The sequence below is a fragment of the Triticum dicoccoides genome, chromosome 5A (genome assembly GCF_002162155.2).
Source record: "Triticum dicoccoides isolate Atlit2015 ecotype Zavitan chromosome 5A, WEW_v2.0, whole genome shotgun sequence".
NCBI classification, from domain to species: domain Eukaryota; kingdom Viridiplantae; phylum Streptophyta; class Magnoliopsida; order Poales; family Poaceae; genus Triticum; species Triticum dicoccoides.
Window position 1 is genome coordinate 675,970,081 of NC_041388.1, and position 17,656 is coordinate 675,987,736.

The 17,656-nt window shown below is 46.6% G+C and overlaps 2 protein-coding genes across 3 annotated transcripts; one reads left to right on the top strand and one right to left on the bottom strand.

Annotated features, from left to right (window-relative positions):
• The first annotated feature begins 741 nt into the window (after nt 1-741).
• Nucleotides 742-4,852, top strand: LOC119304046 (probable protein phosphatase 2C 28). Of its 2 annotated transcripts, none has more exons than XM_037581209.1 (5): nt 742-863; nt 1,545-1,922; nt 2,411-2,778; nt 3,450-3,686; nt 4,278-4,852. In XM_037581209.1, the coding sequence occupies exons 2-5, from the start codon at nt 1,601-1,603 to the stop codon at nt 4,548-4,550; spliced, it is 1,200 nt and encodes a 399-aa protein (XP_037437106.1). In that variant the 5' UTR covers nt 742-863; nt 1,545-1,600; the 3' UTR covers nt 4,551-4,852. The 2 variants fall into 2 exon arrangements, with proteins under 2 accessions (XP_037437106.1, XP_037437105.1); XM_037581208.1 differs by lacking the exon at nt 742-863 and adding an exon at nt 1,154-1,363.
• Nucleotides 4,853-6,071: 1,219 nt separating this feature from the next.
• LOC119304047 (protein CHAPERONE-LIKE PROTEIN OF POR1, chloroplastic-like) lies at nt 6,072-10,481 on the bottom strand. The gene is made up of 3 exons (XM_037581210.1): nt 10,080-10,481; nt 8,877-9,231; nt 6,072-6,448 (listed from the first exon to the last, which is right to left on the bottom strand). The coding sequence occupies exons 1-3, from the start codon at nt 10,386-10,388 to the stop codon at nt 6,273-6,275; spliced, it is 840 nt and encodes a 279-aa protein (XP_037437107.1). The 5' UTR covers nt 10,389-10,481; the 3' UTR covers nt 6,072-6,272.
• Nucleotides 10,482-17,656: the final 7,175 nt, after the last annotated feature.

Consider the following 17,656-nt stretch of genomic DNA (forward strand, 5'->3'; position numbering starts at 1 on the left):
TATAGATCCTATCTCAAAATTTTAGATTTTTCATTTAATAAATCTCGATTTAATTGTTCCCCATCACAGGCTCGGATTTCAAGGCGCATTAAATCATTGCATGCGAGAAAAATTGACCAATGCATTTATTTTATTCATGCATGCATTGTAATTAACGCATTGAAAACACAATTTTGTGAAGAAAACGGGCACATTGATTGCGTTCTTTTGCAAACTAAAAAAAATATTTCACCACTCGTTATCTATCTTGCTTGATGAGATTTTTAAATTGAGGCCTATAAACCGAAAAGGAGATGGTAGTAGTACTAGAATACTTCGGCAATCCCATAATGTAAGACTTTTTTTTAATACAATGGGCCGAAGCGAGTATTAGGAAAGCAAAAGCTTATCAATTCAATGAGGAGAAGATTGGAGTAGCAGCAAACCACCATCAAGAAACAGCAGTGGGAACGGGGGATTCCAAAACAGTGGTGCCAATTCAATGCAAAATAATTACTGGTGTGATGAGGATTAGTACTCCCTCCGTTCATTATTATAAGACGTTTTGGACAGCTAGCTTTGAACTGTTTTGGGCACTGTCTGAATTGTCTAAAACGTCTTATAAAAATGAACAGAGGAAGTAATAAATTATATGGCCATCCTTTTCTGCAAACAGAGACGACCTCCCCTGCTATAAAAAGATGCTCTCATTCTTTCCAGTTTTCAGTTTTCACCCATGGCAGGTGAGGCGAGGTGAGGTGAGGTGGGAGGGAGGAAGAAGGGGAAGTGAACTGAACTGAGTCGAGCGGGGTCGAGGGAGCACACATAGCCCTGCACCTGCAGCAGTCCACAGCACCACAAACCAGTGACAAGAATCAGGATTGGTAGGAGCCCATCTCTGCCTTGCTGGCCCTGGCCTCCTCTCCCCCCTCTTGCTCTTCTTTTAATGGCTTCTCTGCCCCCTCGGTTTCCTGCCCCCGCTCGCTCCGCTGGGTCTGGGTACTAGTGCTAGTAGCAGTAGGCTGGGGTTGGCTTGGGTGTGGCTTCACAACTCACAAGAGAGGAGGAGAGACCACTCTGCCTCTGAGCTGTTCCTTCCACTTCCAGCGAGTGCTCAATCACCGGGAGAAAAGCAAAGCAGCAGGCCTGCGGCGAGGCTGCCGGGGAGGGGATTTTTTCCTTTCTGTCAAGCTCCTTGCTTGCTTGCTTGATTCTCTTCTCTTTGATCCTGGAGCGCGGCCGCCGGTCCGTCCAGTCCACCCAACCCTCGCTGTTCGTGCGCCCGAGCTCGTGCCCGCCCGCGCCAGATCTGAGTAGATTCCAAGAATCCCAGCACGAACCCGGCGGGGAGTTCTTGGGCTTGGACGGAGAGAGGGGGGAAAAGGTGAGGGGCCTCGTGTCTTTCTTTCTCTCGATCTGATTCGGCGCTCTGCGCCGGGCGATTCTGGGTGGCGGGGATTGACGCGGCTTCTTGGTTGATTGATTGATCCTTGGCCGCGATCCGGTTGCTGAGAGGGGAATTTTTGATCTTGACCCGCGGTACTGATGATTCTGTTTGGTTGCAGGCGGCGGGGACACGGAGGCCGGGGATGCCGGCGAGGAGCTGCGGGGAGAGGGCGTGATGGCGGCGGTGATGGACTACTTCAGGTCGTGCTGGGGCGCGCGGTCCCGGGCCGGGCGGCGGGGCAAGAAGGGCTCGGACGCCGCCGGCCGCCAGGACGGGCTGCTGTGGTACAAGGACGCCGGCCAGGCGGCCACCGGCGACTTCTCCATGGCGGTGGTGCAGGCCAACAACCTGCTGGAGGACCAGAGCCAGGTGGAGTCCGGCTCGCTCTCCATGGCCGACCCCGGCCCGCAGGGCACCTTCGTCGGCGTCTATGACGGCCATGGCGGCCCGGAGACCTCCCGCTTCATCAATGACAACATGTTCCACCATCTCAGAAGTAAGCCCCAATGCCCCATCCCAAAATCCCCATCTGCTAATCTCTTTTTAAGTTTGGGAGGCGCCACGCCACTGATGATGAAATCATCAAATGCCAACTTATGATGTTTCATGCTTTTGCAATTCTTGCGAGCATGATTGTGATAATAATCATGCTGATTTTTCTCATAAAAAAAAGGAAGGGCTGTCTGTCATAGCTTTGGCACTCATTGCTGTAACATCATCATCATCATCAGAAGAAAATATTGCAGGTTCAATAGACTTGTTTCTAAGCTTGCATCACACATGGCGTGGTCACCGGCAGTGAGCTAGTATTATACTATCTCACAAAGAATAAATTCATCTCTTCTAGCTGCTTATGTCTTCTGTTGATGGTGACATTGTTCTGTTATACTCCACTACTTAATTGTTTTCTGTTTCTGGGGGCTGTTTCTTACTCATTGTTAGCCTTGTTAGTGTCAGTGCATGATAAACAATCTCCTTTTCCAGGATTTGCAACCGAGCACAAGTGCATGTCGGCCGATGTGATCCGGAAAGCCTTCCAAGCAACCGAGGACGGCTTCCTTTCCGTAGTCAGCAAGGAATGGTCTATGAAGCCTCAGATCGCAGCAGTGGGCTCTTGCTGCCTGGTCGGCGTGATTTGCTCCGGAACTCTCTACATCGCAAACGCCGGTGACTCGCGTGCGGTTCTCGGAAGGCTTGTCAAGGCGACCGGTCAGGTTGTGGCCATGCAGTTATCGGCAGAGCACAACGCGTGCTATGAGGAAGTTAGGCAGGAGCTACAGTCATCACACCCTCATGATCCACAAATCGTGGTTCTGAAACACAACGTTTGGCGTGTGAAGGGCCTCATCCAGGTAACCGAAATTCTGTACCGTGAGGCGCATAAGATCACTCTCAGATTTAGACCTGCCTAGATAATTATTAATTTGTTGTTAGAAGTCTTCGCGGCAGTTACATCATCTGTCCATCTCATCACAATTCCACTTATTTTTTCCGTTCCGGAGTATGGATAATTACTTTTGCATCTGCGCTATTTGTTTCAAGTTAGGTATTAGGTAAGTCAATCGTTCTCAGAGCCAAAGTGCCTGCACTAAATATGGTTGCATCATCATAATATAGCATGCTTTTCCTATATCTAAAAATAAATGTGTGGTAAGATTTGGTGCTGTATAATTGCCGTCTTTATGACTGGGACCTCTTGTTGTCCCATATGACTATGCTAGATTGATGTTCATGCTTTCTGTATAACAGAAGCGTGCCAGCAAGAGGCAGGAGGAAGTGATTCATTCTACAGTCACCCATGGTTATCGTCATTTTCACGCTTAACTTTTGAGCTAATCAACACCATCAGTTATTGCAAGTCGGGATTTTAGTCATGACATATTATTACTTTGTGTACACAGTAGTCTATAGGCTCCTGTAAATTTTCTCTTCTGGATTATATATACTGGTATACATACAGTTGGGGTGCTCTACTACTGTTTTTCTTCAATTGTAACTTATGAGGTGAGGTAATATTCTGCAGATCTCAAGATCTATCGGAGATGTATATCTGAAAAGACCAGAGTATAACAGATCACCTCTACATAGCAAGTTTCGGCTCCGGGAAACCTTCAAGAAGCCAATTCTTAGTTCTGAACCTGCGATTGCTGTTCACCAAATACAACCGAGTGATCAGTTTGTTATATTTGCTTCTGACGGGCTATGGGAGCACCTCAGCAATCAGGAAGCAGTTGACCTTGTCCAAAGTAACCCTCGTAATGTATGCGTTCTTCTCCCACTCTCCGATCTCTATGGATTTCATCCCTAAAGAAAAAGTTTCCATGATTCAAATCCAAAATTCCTTTCGAGGCTCACTACCTGTCCAATTCATTAAATATATGACCAGCATGTAGGAAATATACGCATATTCTTAATGCCTTTATTTGTTTGTGTGGGTGGGACTAAAAGTTGTTTTGCTATTTTAAACTACTATAAGTTCAAGCAAGTGTAGCCTAAGTTCTGCACTTTATCTGGATGCTTGGGTTTTCAATCACTTACTAGTAGAGAGTATGTTACCCCTTCTCTACTCAAAGTTGTTTTGCTATTTTAAACTCTAGGCGCTATTTCAAGCAAGTATAATCTAGGTTATGCACTTGTGGATGCTTGTGCTTTCAATTGGCAGGGAGTATTTACCACTTCTCCACTTAAAGTTGTTTTCCTAGTCTAAGCTCTAAATAGTATTTCAAGCAACATACCGTTAAAAAACCCTCAAGTTGCATGTCATCCCTAGGCTGCTGTATTGTCAAAATCAAGCCTACTTCTGGCATGAGATCGCCCATTCCTGAAAATTATGCTTTTTCTTTTTCACCAGGGGATCGCTCGAAAGCTAGTGAAAGCCGCGATGCAAGAGGCGGCCAAGAAGAGGGAGATGAGATACTCGGACCTGAAGAAGATCGAGCGTGGGGTGCGGCGGCATTTCCATGACGACATAACGGTGGTCGTGGTGTTCCTGGACGCGAGCGCGGTGAGCAGGGCGGGGTGGAGCAAGAGCCCGCCGGTGTCGGTGCGAGGGGGCGGCGTGAGCGTCCCTGCCAACTCCCTCGCGCCTTTCTCGGCCCCCACCATGGTGAGCAGCACCTACTGAAGAAGGGGAAGAAGCCGCCACGCCGAGAAGAGAAACTCTATGACGAGAGCATCTGCAGAGAGAGTGCTTCCTGCTGCTGTGAAACTGCTCAGGCTCCACCCGGGTAATTAAATTAGCGTACTGATAGCAAGGTATAATGTTAGATCACCACCATTAGCGATGCTTTTCGCCCCCTCCGCCTCCTCCCCTTTGTTCTTTTACCTATCCCTTTTCTCCTCTCCAATGAGAGAGGAGAACAAGGTGGCTGTAAATTTGTCCGGAACATCGGCGTCTCTTTTCGCAATAGTCCGTCTTCTTCCATCTCTTGTTTTCGCCGTCGAAAACCGGGTGCCTGGCTTGACTGACTCTGTTGGGTCAAGACAAGGGGTGCCTCCAATTATTTGCAGCAGATTCATTATGAAATGGAATGAACTTGGACTCTCTGTATCTGGGTGAGCAAGGTAGGCCAATGGTTTGGTGCCGACATGACCACATGAGAAGGATATCAACGCGGATTCTGGCCCTGGGGGAGCACGTGTGGTGCGGTGCTCTGAACTTGATCAGATTGCCAGTTGGGACAGTCGTCCAACAGAATTAAGTTTAGATTGGATCACACCCATAGCCTGGGCATCAAACGGCCCAATTGTCTCTCTCATGGGGCTTTGAATTTTACTGGAGTGGCGGTAGAATAAATTAGTCCCTCCGTCCCATAATATAAGAGCGTTTTTGTGAGCGTTTTACACAAAACACTCTTATACTATGGGGCGGAGGGAGTAGCTGGCAAGCAGCTTGTCATTTCACAGATAAAAACAACGCAATCGAGCAAGTTCTGCATAAATTTCACAGGTTGAAAATTGAGAAACAAAACTTGGGTGCCATCCGACTTCGCCCGAAATTCGACGATCGAAATCTTCGCAAGTTGTTCTCCCTTTGAGGCCTCCTTTGGTTTGTAGGATTTTTGTAGGAATTCTATAGGATAGGATTTGCAAAGGAAAAATTCCTTTGAAGCCCTTTGGTTTGTAGGAATGAATTCCTATTCTTATGTAGGATAGGAATCAATCCTTCACGTTTTGGAGGAAAAAACATTAGCCTAGACTCAATGAAAAAAATCCTATCCTATGCATCAAATGACATCTCTTGCTTTATAGGAATTGACATGCATGTCATCCCACTTCCTATGATTTTCCTATTTCTATGAAATTCCTATCCTATAAACCAAAGAAGGCCTGAATCTTACTGATCCACATACTGAAAACCTTCAGCTGCATGCAAAGCTCAGTGCAAGGCCGAGTTTTCAGCCTAGGATTCATGATGTGGTTTGTGAGTAAGTACAAACTTCAGAGTCTTGGGCGTTATACAGTCTTCACTTGATTGCTTGTATCCCGCCTTATTCGATTTTTTTGAAACTTGGACTTGATTTTGGCCGTGTGCATCTCAGCTATGCAGATGCCAGGTGTAATGCTTAAACCTTTTAAGTAATAATAAAGTGTCCTTTATGGAAAACAAACTTCACAGTCCACACCACAATTTCCAAACAAGGGCGAAGAAACCGACAAATGAAATCGGGTTGGACAATGGAGAAAAAGGCTAGATACAAGTGATGATTGAAGTACAAGGGACTTAGATCCCCGCTGTAGTACTGTTTTTGCTATACACAGCTGCTTTTTGCATCTTCTGGGGAAAAGATGCACCATTTTTCAGTCAGTTACAAGGCCAGCTGACAGCTTAGCTTGCCCACAGACCCTACCTAACGAACAGCGACACCAACAATTGCGAGAAGAGAATGAATTCGGTGACGACGACCGCGGGGGAGTGGATGCCCAGGAAGGGCACAATGTCAACCTGCAGCCAGCTCTCCACGCCGGACCCGACCGTCGCACCGACTGCCAGGCCCCCGACGGTGATCAATGCGGCCTTACCTGCATGAACAAGGACCACAGAGGCATTCATTTCGTTCCAAATCGAAGCAGGAAGGTTGGCACAAGAGTAGCAGTAATCAAGGTACAGGACATTGGGCAAGGTTTCCTCCCACAATTAAGCAGTGCCATAACAAACACAAAAGCAGGTTGGAGGTTTGTGGACTTGTGTCAGCCAGATAGATCCATACGTGTTTAAAGACAGCATATCCAAGACCTAAGGTAGTAAAGAGATAAATAGCTCCATGTATGATTGGCGTACAAGCCAATGACAGTAGATATCTAAGAACCCCTTGTCAAAATCATACGAGAGATTATAACCCTACAACCGTGTATGATTGTGGATCCCTGGGCTTTCTTATCTTCAGATGTACTCTCAAGTAACAAATCACTGTTTTGACATGTTATGTTTTCACTCAAAAAGTGTGTACAGGACACAGTTCGTTTGTTGCTACAACAGCTGAATAACTGAAGTTGCTTGCAGTGTATTTCTCTGAAGTTCACACAAAACTTTCAGCACTAGACAACATCTATCTCTTCGAACCAAGTTTTTTTCTTTTCACCTAAATCCTAAAGCTAGTCCACATGCAATGCAATGTGAAGGAACGCACTACACGACAACAATGTAATCTTGGGAAACCGCTGACCTAAACTAAAAAGGTGATGTTGCATGAGACATACAAGCATCGAACTATGACAACAATCCCGTAATCACACGAGACTATGAGAGAATATAACCTACAATCATACAGGATTGTGGATCTCTAACGTTCTTACCTACAGATCTACTCTGAAGCAACAAATCGCTGTTTTGACATGTTATCTTCTCACTCAAGAAGCGTGTACTTACTTACTTACTTACTTATGAAGCCTTTTATCCCAAACAAGTTGGAGTAGGCTAGATATGAAACCCTTTCACGAGGACTTCCCAGGAGGTCGCCCATCCTAGTACTACTCTCGCCCAAATGGGTTTCATACCCCAAAGACTGGCTAGTTTTTACGTTGGCTCGCCAAGCCTATCACAACCCTTAGATATGAAACCCTTTCACGAGGACTTCCCAGGAGGTCACCCATCCTAGTACTACTCTCACTCAAGAAGCGTGTACAGAATAAAATTTGTTTGTTGCTACGATAGCTAAATTTGATTGACAATGTAGAACTTTCAGCACCGCTGAGTATTTGTCTCTTTGAACCAAGTTTAATTTTCACCTAAAGACTACAAAATATAATCCATATGCAATACAAACACAAAAGCCGGTTGGAGGTTTGTGGACTTATGCCAGCCAGCCAGATCCATACATGTTTTATTCACTAGCAACTTTGTAGACAGGACATCCAAGAGTAAAATTGCTGCATGGCATGTTTTGACATGTTATGTTTTTACTCAAAAAGTTTGCACAGGGACACAATTTGTTTGTTGCTACAATAGCCGAATAACTGAATTTGCTTCACAATGTATCCCTTTGAAGTTCACACAGACTTTCAGCACTGCACGGTATTGATCTCTTTGAACCAGGTTTAATTATGCAATACAATGCCAAGGCGCGCACTATACGACAACAATGAAATTTTGGGAAACTGCTGACCTAGTCTAAAAAAGCATGCAATACAATGCCAAGGCGCGCACTACACGACAACAATGCAATCTTGGGAAACTGCTGACCTAGTCTAAAAAGCTGATGTGCAAGAGACGTACAAGCATCGAACTATGAGTCTATAACAACAATACCAACCACCCCTGTAGCCAGCATGAGTTCATGCAATGCAAGCAATCTCTGCTACTCATCCTTACAGCCAACACGGATTAATTGGCACTGGAGCAGGGGCCTTTCTTAGCATACAAGTGCCTCTTATTTGCTTTGTTCTGTCCTTTTTTTGGATTGCATTTTCATTCCATGCTTCTAATGTTGTTCTTTTACTGAAAGTAAACTGAGCAAATATATAAGGAAGAAAATCAGCTACTAAGAAAACTACCATGACAATACTGCTTCTAAAGGCAAGATAACAGTTAAGGCTACAGATATAACAACACTAGATGCTTTAATTAAATAATTAATGCGCCCAGGTGAGCAGAACTAGCCTTATCTTGTTGGTTGTGCAACTGATAACACCACTGGTGATATAGGTTGTATTGTAACTTCAAAACTACTACCTCTGTAAACTAATATAAGACTTTTTAGAGACTTTCTAGATCACTAAAGTAGTGGTCTAAAAAGTCTTATATTAGTTCACCTCTAAAGTAGTGATCTAGAAAGTCTTATATTAGTTTACAGAGGAGTAGTTTGTAGTAGTGTTTCCATGTTTTTTATGCAGAAGCCAGAGACAGAGTGTTGAACAGAAACTAAGAACATGTTCGAACCGTACCAAATGTAGAGCATCAGAGTAGATATATTATAAAAAATAGCGATAACAAACTGGTGGAAGAATTTACCTAAGTTCATGTTTTTCTTGGACAGAAAATACAATGAAGCACCGAATCCTGTTGCTAGGATAAATCCAGGCACATCAGGGCTAGTGTACGCTGATGGTAAAGACGTAGAGGTTCCACTAGCATATGTGAAAACCATCAGCGCACCATAAATGGATGACTGGATGCCCAAGCTGCTCGAAGCTGGGGCCTCCAATGTGAGAGGCACGTTCTTCATGGCTGACTGCATCCATTGCGGTGCTGTTCCTGCAGTCTTGACAGGTTTCACATCGGCGTAGCGGACGCTGCTATCGACAACCTTGCCAGCCCTCCGGCGTGATAAGCTCTGCATTAGCAGCATGTCATAGGCAACCTCGACCTGAAATGAAACATGAAACGGAGTCAAACAACGCATCCAGGACGCCTTTGATACCGGGTGCAACAAAATCTGTTAAAACATCAATGATTGATGCTGCCAGCAACTTAGGATCCTGTTGTTTCTTTTAAGAGCCCCAGTTCAGTCTTGAAACAGACAGTTGAAAGATTGGGCATGGGCGCAAGCAAGAGTACTTATCAGGAAGACAAGTTGCACAAGCAAACAAGAACAAATTACAGCTAGTTCGCTGGAACAAGAAAGGTTATTATTACAAAGGACAAAAATCCACACGAAATTGCGTAGAAAAACCGGGCAGTGGTAACTTGTCGAAATGAAGAAACAGAAATTTACACTCCTTCCCTTCCTACGGGCCAAGCCAAGTCACTGGTCCAAAGTTGACAGCACATGATATATTGATATGATATGCATATATGATCGCCTCCACCATGGCCCATCCATGGATATACAAATAGTGCTACCACTATAAGCTAACGCACTCAATGCCAAAAGCAGCATATTTTAGCAGCCTCGGTTCATCACATGGGAACAACTGTGCGCCAATAATCTGCCCAAATTAGTGATGATCAGGTCTCCGCTTTTCTTCGCTGTGTACGGAAGTACTAGATTATAACCTGATTTTGCTTCAAAATATTGAAAGATAATATACAAAGCTATTCTTGCATTACCAATTTGATGATTGAGGCGGCTTTGTCGTCCTAAATTAGCAAGCTTGTGGGGACAATCAAAGCATGCTTTCAAAGATGGATTCACTTGAACAGCAAGCGAGCGTTGAGAGGGGACGGTGTGGAGTGGAGGAGAAGTTTGGGGGGAGGGAGGGGAGGGGGAGGGACCTGGGCGACGGCGTCCGGGTCGTCCTTGCAGGAGGCGACGACGGCCTTCTTGGCGCGGAGGATCTCGTCGAAGGAGGCGCCCTCGGCGACGCCGAGCAGCTTGAGCGCGCCCTCCACCGTCATCTCGAAGGGCGCCGGCGAGGAGTCGTCCGCGCGCGAGGCGGCCAGGCGCCGCGTCGGGGCCCGGCGGCGCGAGGGGGAGCTGCGGCGGGGCGCGGCGCAGCACCTGGCCACGGAGGCGGGGCGCCTGCGGAGGAGGTGGCCGGCGGCGCCGGCGCCGGCACCGCCGAGGGAGAGGGCCGTGGCCATTTTCCTTCCTTTGGCTGCGCTCGCGTGGTCTGGCTCTGCTGCCTGTGCGCGTCGGCTTCTGCTGTCCGCGGAGCTGATGGATGCCACCGTTGAGATTTTTTTTAATGGGTGATGATGATTTTGGCCGTCCGGCCGCCAATTTCTACGGCTTCGGGTCGGGGGCTTTCGGACACAATCTGAGGATTCTTTTTCTAGGAGGCGGATAAGCTTCGAAAAGAAGATTTATTCGGATAAAGATTGATTTTGTTGGTATCATTTCAAAGTCACGAAATCTGTGACAATTAACTTTTTTTTCTTTTGTACATTATATTTCCTTTTTTAGGGGTTTTTATATTATAATACTCGCTTCGTCCCATAATATCATGTCGTTTTGCTGAGACGCAAAATTGGAGGCCTGAAGGAGGGCAGATTTATGGACTAATAAAAGTCATCACAGGTAGTAATACAAGGGAGGATGGTTACAAACTTCCCCCTTACTCTAATAGGGGGGTATTTATAAAATTATTTGTCAAGCTATTCGCTGAAACCGAAGGCCGCAAAAAGTACCGTGGAAAGGCGGTTGCGGAATGCGGCAAGGAGGTCTACGATCGCGCGTGTGGATAGACTTGATCATAAACCCACAATTCATCGGTCTCAACAAGCACACCACAAAAATAAGATTACATCAAATAGATCTCCACAAGAGAGGGGGAGAACTTTGTATTGAGATTCAAAGAGAGAGAAGAAGTCATCTAGCTACTAACTATGGACCCGAAGGTCTGAGGTAAACTACTCACACTTCATCGGAGAGGCTATGATGATGTAGAAGCTCTCCGTGATGTTGGCCCTCTTCCGGTGGAGCTCCGGAACAGGCCCCAAGATGGGATCTCGTGGATACAGAAAGTTGCGGTGGTGGAATTAGGTTTTTGGCTCCTGTTCTAATCATTTGGGGGTATGTGTGTATATATAGGAGGAAGGAGTACGTCGGTGGAGCACCGAGGGGCCCACGAGGCAGGGGGCACGCCCTAGGGGGGGCGCCCCCACCCTCGTGACCTCCTCTTTGATCCCTTGCAGTAGGGTCCAAGTCTCCTGGATCACGTTCGGTGAGAAAATCACGTTCCCGAAGATTTTATTCCGTTTGGACTCCATTTGATATTCTATTTATCCGAAACACTGAAATAGGCAAAAAAATAACAATTCTGGGTTGGGCCTCTGGTTAATAGGTTAGTCCCAAAAATAATATAAAAGTGGAAAATAAAGCCCAATATAGTCCAAAACAGTAGATAATATAGCATGGAGCAATCAAAAAATATAGATATGTTGGAGACGTATCATGTGCCACGAAGCCATTCACATTGAAGACCCCAGGTGAAGTTGCAGTGCCTGGGAATCGTGGAAGTCTTGGCTTGGGCTTCTGGGCGGGAGGTCTGTGCTCGACATGATAGTCAAATTGTGGACCCGCGGCAGGTGGAGGCGTCATAATGGGCCATCGGACCATAACAGGCTGACCACGATCAAATGCCAGCTCAATGGTGTGAGGTCTTGGAGGGGGAACATGAGCATTGGCATTGTCGTTGACATGGGCTTCAGGGGCCACATTGGCTTCAGGTGCTTGCACCTCAGGTGCTTCAGCAGTGGCTTCGGGCGCTGCAGTGGTTTCAGGCGCTTGTACTTCTGGCACCGCAGTAGCTTCAGGCGCCACATTAGCTTCAGCCATGACAACGTCATTGGCTTCAGTGTTGATGTTGGTGGCCGCCTCAGGATTGTTAACCTCCACTTCAGAAGCTGGAGGGTCGGACACGTTCTCCTCGAGAACAACATCTTGGTGGGACGGGGGTGTAGCAACTCTTTCGGCTTGAACTCTTGGTTCTTCTCTTTCATTGGCTGATGCAGCCGGAATGTCTTCAGCGATTTTGGCTTCAGACTCTGACACGTGCACAGTGGGAGTGACTTGGGGCCTCGGTCCTTTGCGAAGCCTGCGTAATGCTGGCGACGGTTGCGGAGATGGAGTTTGCTGGGCCTCAAAGTCATCATCATCTTGCACGGGTGAGGTGACTTGTGGTTGGGGAGAAATTGGGGTGTCTTGTCGTTGTGGGTGATCAGCCCACGATGCATCCTGAGCAGTTGGCGTCAGAGGACGACCAATGCTGATGAGTTCGTTGTGCATGAGCACAGGCGATGATACCAACTAGTGCTTGATCTGAGGAAGGACTTCATCATCTTCAACATTGTCATGAGGACCAATGTCTTCAGCTGCGGTGGGGTCAACAGCTGGATTGTCTTCAGCTTCATGAGCCTCTGTCGAAGCAGGCTCATGAACTACCACTTGGCGTTCTTGATTTTCAGACGCAGGATGAGCCACCGAGATTGGCTCGACCTCAAGGGGCTCTGTGGGAGCAGCCCGATCTCTCTTCTTGGTTTTGCGTTTCTTAGTTGGAGGAGCATCATCAGTGGTGGCCTTGGTTTTGCGCTTTCTGGCTTCAGCTTCAGCTTCCCTTGTTTTCTTCAGTTCTGAAGCCAATGTGGGGACCTTAGGCTTCGAGCCTGTCATACTGGCTGGGAAGACAATTGGATGTACTTCCTGCCTTGGTGCTTCGAGTTCTGCCACAGCTGGCTTCTTCTTCTTCTTGGCCGCCATTCTGGGGTCGATGCCTGGTCGCCCCAAGGCCTTGCGCTTTTCAGCTTCATTGTATCCCTGAACACATTTAGCAGCAAGATCCTTCATGCGCTCACGAGAACCTTTGGCTTCTTCGTGTTTGGTTCGGAATGCTTCCTTAAGCTCATGCATCATGGTCTGGAAGTTCTGAATGTCTTCAACATTGAGCTTGGCCATATGCTTCTTGAACTGAGCTTTTTCATAATCTATATTATGCTTCAGGTCGACAATTTTCTGAGCTAGAGCTAGCTCAGCGGCAATGGCTCCGTGGAAGGCGACGCTGAGGCCAATGGGAAGCTGAAGATCATCAAAGCTAACATTTGGGCTGTCAAACCACTCATCAATGAACGCGTTGATGATTTCAACATCAAAGAGAGGAAGGTCATTGAAGATTTCTGCCTCTTGCTTGCTCTTGATCAACTGCTCAAGAGCGTCATCGCCAAGGTCGTCGTCGCTGGACAGATCAATGGCGTCATTCTCATTGCGCAGAACAGCAGCAGGGGTCAGTGCTTGGCTGGTGGGTTGCATGGGCATCTTCACTTTGGAGGGCTTGGAGATGCGTGACAGATCTTCAGACTGCACACTGTGTTCAGGAGGTGCAGTGGCTAGAGGCTTCGCCCGTGAAACCTTTGGTGCAGGGGTAGGCTTCGAAGCCTTAGGTTTCTTCAGCTTCTTTGGCTTCGGTGGTGCAGGCGCCTCGTCAGATTCAGCGTCGTCTGCAGGTTCATCCACGACGGTCCCTTGAACCATAATATGAGTGATGAGACCTTCTATGTTGTAGAAGGGCCCAACAAGATTGGGTTCAGCTTCGCGTGAGCCATCGGCACGAGGAGCAGACGGACCTGGATTGAAGTCTAATCCCCACGACTTCTTGTTTTCTTTGGCCAAGTTCCTGGCAAACTGAAGGTTGTGCTTGAACAGATTGTCGTCACGGCACCATAGCAATGACGATGGGTCTGCATCTGCAGGCTGTGGTCCATGGACCATGCAGGGATAGAAGCCTTGTTCAATGGCTTCAGCTCTGGACCTGGGTTGAAGATTTCTGTATAGGATGTCTCCCCACAGTCGCTTGATGGCATTCTTCTCAGCATACTCCTGGGTCACGAACCTGTACTTGAACCATTGTTCTGCCCAATATCTTCGAATCCATTGGATTCGAGTTTTCCCCTGATTGTAGTCCTCCTCCGGATCTGTTTTGTACAGCTCATAGAGGTCAGGAGGCAGATCTCTTGAGGTGTTACCACGGCACTGTCTGCCACCCTTCCTTGTAAATTTTTGTGGTGCCATGAAGTTCAGACTGAAAGGCTTCAAAGCTGTCAAAGTCTTTCGTCTACTGGTCAGACAAGAACTAGCTTCAGGAGAATTTATATGATGCTGTAAGAACTCTGCAAATGAATGCAGACTATGAGAGCCAAGGGATTCTCCCACGGACATGTACCTGTGACAGCATTAAGGTGCGAGGGAAGGGGAAGAGGTCATATGCATTCTTAGAAGATTTTTAAGATAAATCAGTTTAGAAGACATTGACCTCATAGTGCGAAGACATTCACTCATAGATAGAGAGTTGGTTCCAAATTTGTACGAATCCATGAATAAGTACAACTGAGGAATCTAACTACTTTGTGAAGCATAAGTGAACATACTAGGCATATTATGAGATGCAGTATGAAATAGATCCAACTTGTGCAAACAGAAACTGCTTATGGTAGAAAAGGATGAATCTATCGGATCAAAGAGACTGTAAAAAGGAGGTTTTATTTACCACACGAGGAACTACTAGACGGAGTGGGAGAGGAGGCCGAGTAGTTCGATCTTCCGTGCCCTAACTTGGCGACGGAGGACACCTACGGTGACAGCGGAGAAGACGATGTCCGCAGCCGGCGTGAGGACGGCGTCGGTGAGGTCGCGGCAGCTAAGCGCTTCATCACCGTCGTCGTCGAGGGCTAGCGGTGGCTCTAGGGTTTGTGCGAGAGTGGAAGAAGAGATAATGACTGGGGTGAGGCGTGCATTTATAGGGACAGGGACAGCACAGTGTTATTACACAGGTGCCCCTGGCGGTTCACATCTGAAGGACACGTGGCTATAATGCAGCACATCGGAGGTTGTTCCACGTTCCCACACACGCCTGGATTGTTGGGTGGTCGTTCCCACTTCTCCGGGTTTCAGGTGGAAGGATTTAGCATTGAAAACGGATTAATGTTTGTCTCTGTGTCTTCTGCTGACAAGGACGCAGAGAAGACATTTTGACAGTGTCAATAGAATGCATATGATTTGGATAGATAGACTTAGGAAAGAAGCATAGAGGGGTTAGGGACCGATCACATTCACTTAGTTCAAAAGATTCAGCAAGAAGCCATAGCTATAAGTGAATGCTGTAGACTTGCGGTGCACCTTGTCACCAGCATAATCAGCATCCGAGAATCCAACTAGATCAAACTCTGAGCCCTTTGGATACCATAGTCCTAGTGTTGGGGTGTGAGCCAAATATCAAAGAATTCACTTCACAGCTAAGTGATGCGATTCCTTTGGTGCCGCTTGGAACCGGGCACACATGCAAACACTAAGCATGATATCTGGCCTAGATGCACATAAATAAAGCAAAGAACCAATCATGAAGCAGTATACCTTTTGATCGAACTCTTTACCATTGTCGTCGGGACCCAGATGGTGTTTAGCTGGCATTGGCATCGTGTAGCCTTTGCAGTCTTGCATTCCAAACGTCTTCAGGCAATATTTCAGGTATTTCTCTTGAGATATGAAGATGCCGTTTGTTGCTGTCGTATTTGAAGACCAAGGAAGAACTTCAGCTCACCCATCATGGACATCTGATATTGCTCTTGCATCATATATCCAAACTCTTCACTGTATTTCTGGTTGGTGCAGCCAAAGATAATGTCATCCACATATATTTGGCACACAAACAGTTCACCATCATATGTCTTCGTGAAGAGAGTGGGATCCAGGGAACCAGGTTTGAAGCCTTTGCTCTTCATGAAGTCTTTGAGTGTGTCATACCAAGCTCGAGGGGCTTGTTTGAGGCCATACAGTGCCTTGTTGAGCTTGTAAACCATGTCAGGATGTTTTGGATCTTCAAAGCCAGGCGGTTGTGCAACATACACTTCTCCTTCAATCTTGCCATTGAGAAAGGCTCTCTTCACATCCATTTGATACAGAAGAATATTATGATGATTTGCATAGGCCAGCAGTATGCGTATAGCTTCAAGCCTAGCCACATGAGCAAATGTTTCATCGAAGTCAATTCCTTCAACTTGAGTGTATCCTTGAGCAACGAGACGAGCTTTGTTTCTGACAACTTGACCATGCTCATCTTGCTTGTTGCAATATATCCATTTAGTGCCTATGATATTGTGCTTACGAGGATCAGGACGCTTGACCAGTTCCCATACATTATTCAACTCAAACTGTTGAAGCTCTTCTTGCATAGCTCGAATCCATTCAGGTTCCATGAAGGCTTCATCAACTTTCTTAGGTTTAGATATTGAGATGAATGCGAAGTGCCCACAGAAGTTTGCTAGCTGTGTTGCCCTTGAACGAGTGAGTGGACCTGGTGCATTGATGCTATCAATTATTCTCTCAATCTGTACTTCATTTGCAACACGAGGATGAACAGGACGAAGATTTTGCTCTTGCTGATCATTGTCATCGTTAGAAGGATTGTCTTCAGGCTGAGCATTGTCTTCAGGTTGATCAGGTGCAGAGATGATGAGTTCCTCTTCAGGCTGAGCTTCAGACGGTATGATTTCTCCAGTTCCCATGAGCTTGATGGTTTCACTAGATGGAACTTCATCTAGCACATTTGGCAGGTGCTCTCTTTGCGAGCCGTTAGTCTCATCGAACCGCACATCCACAGTTTCAACCACTTTATAGTGAAAGAGGTTGAAGACTCTGTAGGAGTGCGAGTCCTTTCCGTATCCAAGCATAAAACCTTCATGTGCTTTCGGTGCAAATTTTGAAGTGTGATGTGGATCCTTGATCCAGCACCTGGCACCAAATACTCTGAAGTAACTGACATTTGGCTTCTTACCAGTGAGGAGCTCATAGGATGTTTTATTCAGAAGCTTGTGAAGATAAACACGGTTGATGATATGGCATGCAGTATCAATGGCTTCAGGCCAGAACTTTCTTGGAGTCTTGTATTCATCGAGCATCGTCCGGGCCATTTCAATAAGTGTTCTGTTCTTGCGTTCCATGATGCCATTCTGCTGCGGCGTGTACGGAGCTGAGAATTCATGAGAGATGCCCAAAGTATCAAGATAAGTGTCGAGGCCAGTGTTCTTGAATTCAGTGCCATTGTCACTTCTGATGTGCTTTATCTTGACGCCATAGTTGTTCATGGCTCGATTGGCGAAGCGTCTGAAGACATCCTGCACTTCAGTCTTGTAGAGGATTATATGCACCCAAGTATATCTTGAATAATCATCAACAATGACAAAGTCATAGAGACAAGCAGTAGTAGTAAGAGTTGAGTAGTGAGTGGGACCGAAGAGGTCCATGTGGAGAAGTTCGAAGGGTTGAGTCGTTGTCAAGATTGTCTTCGAGGGATGCTTGGCCCTCGTCATCTTTCCTGCTTCACAGGCACCGCATAAGTGATCCTTCTTGAACTTGACGTCCT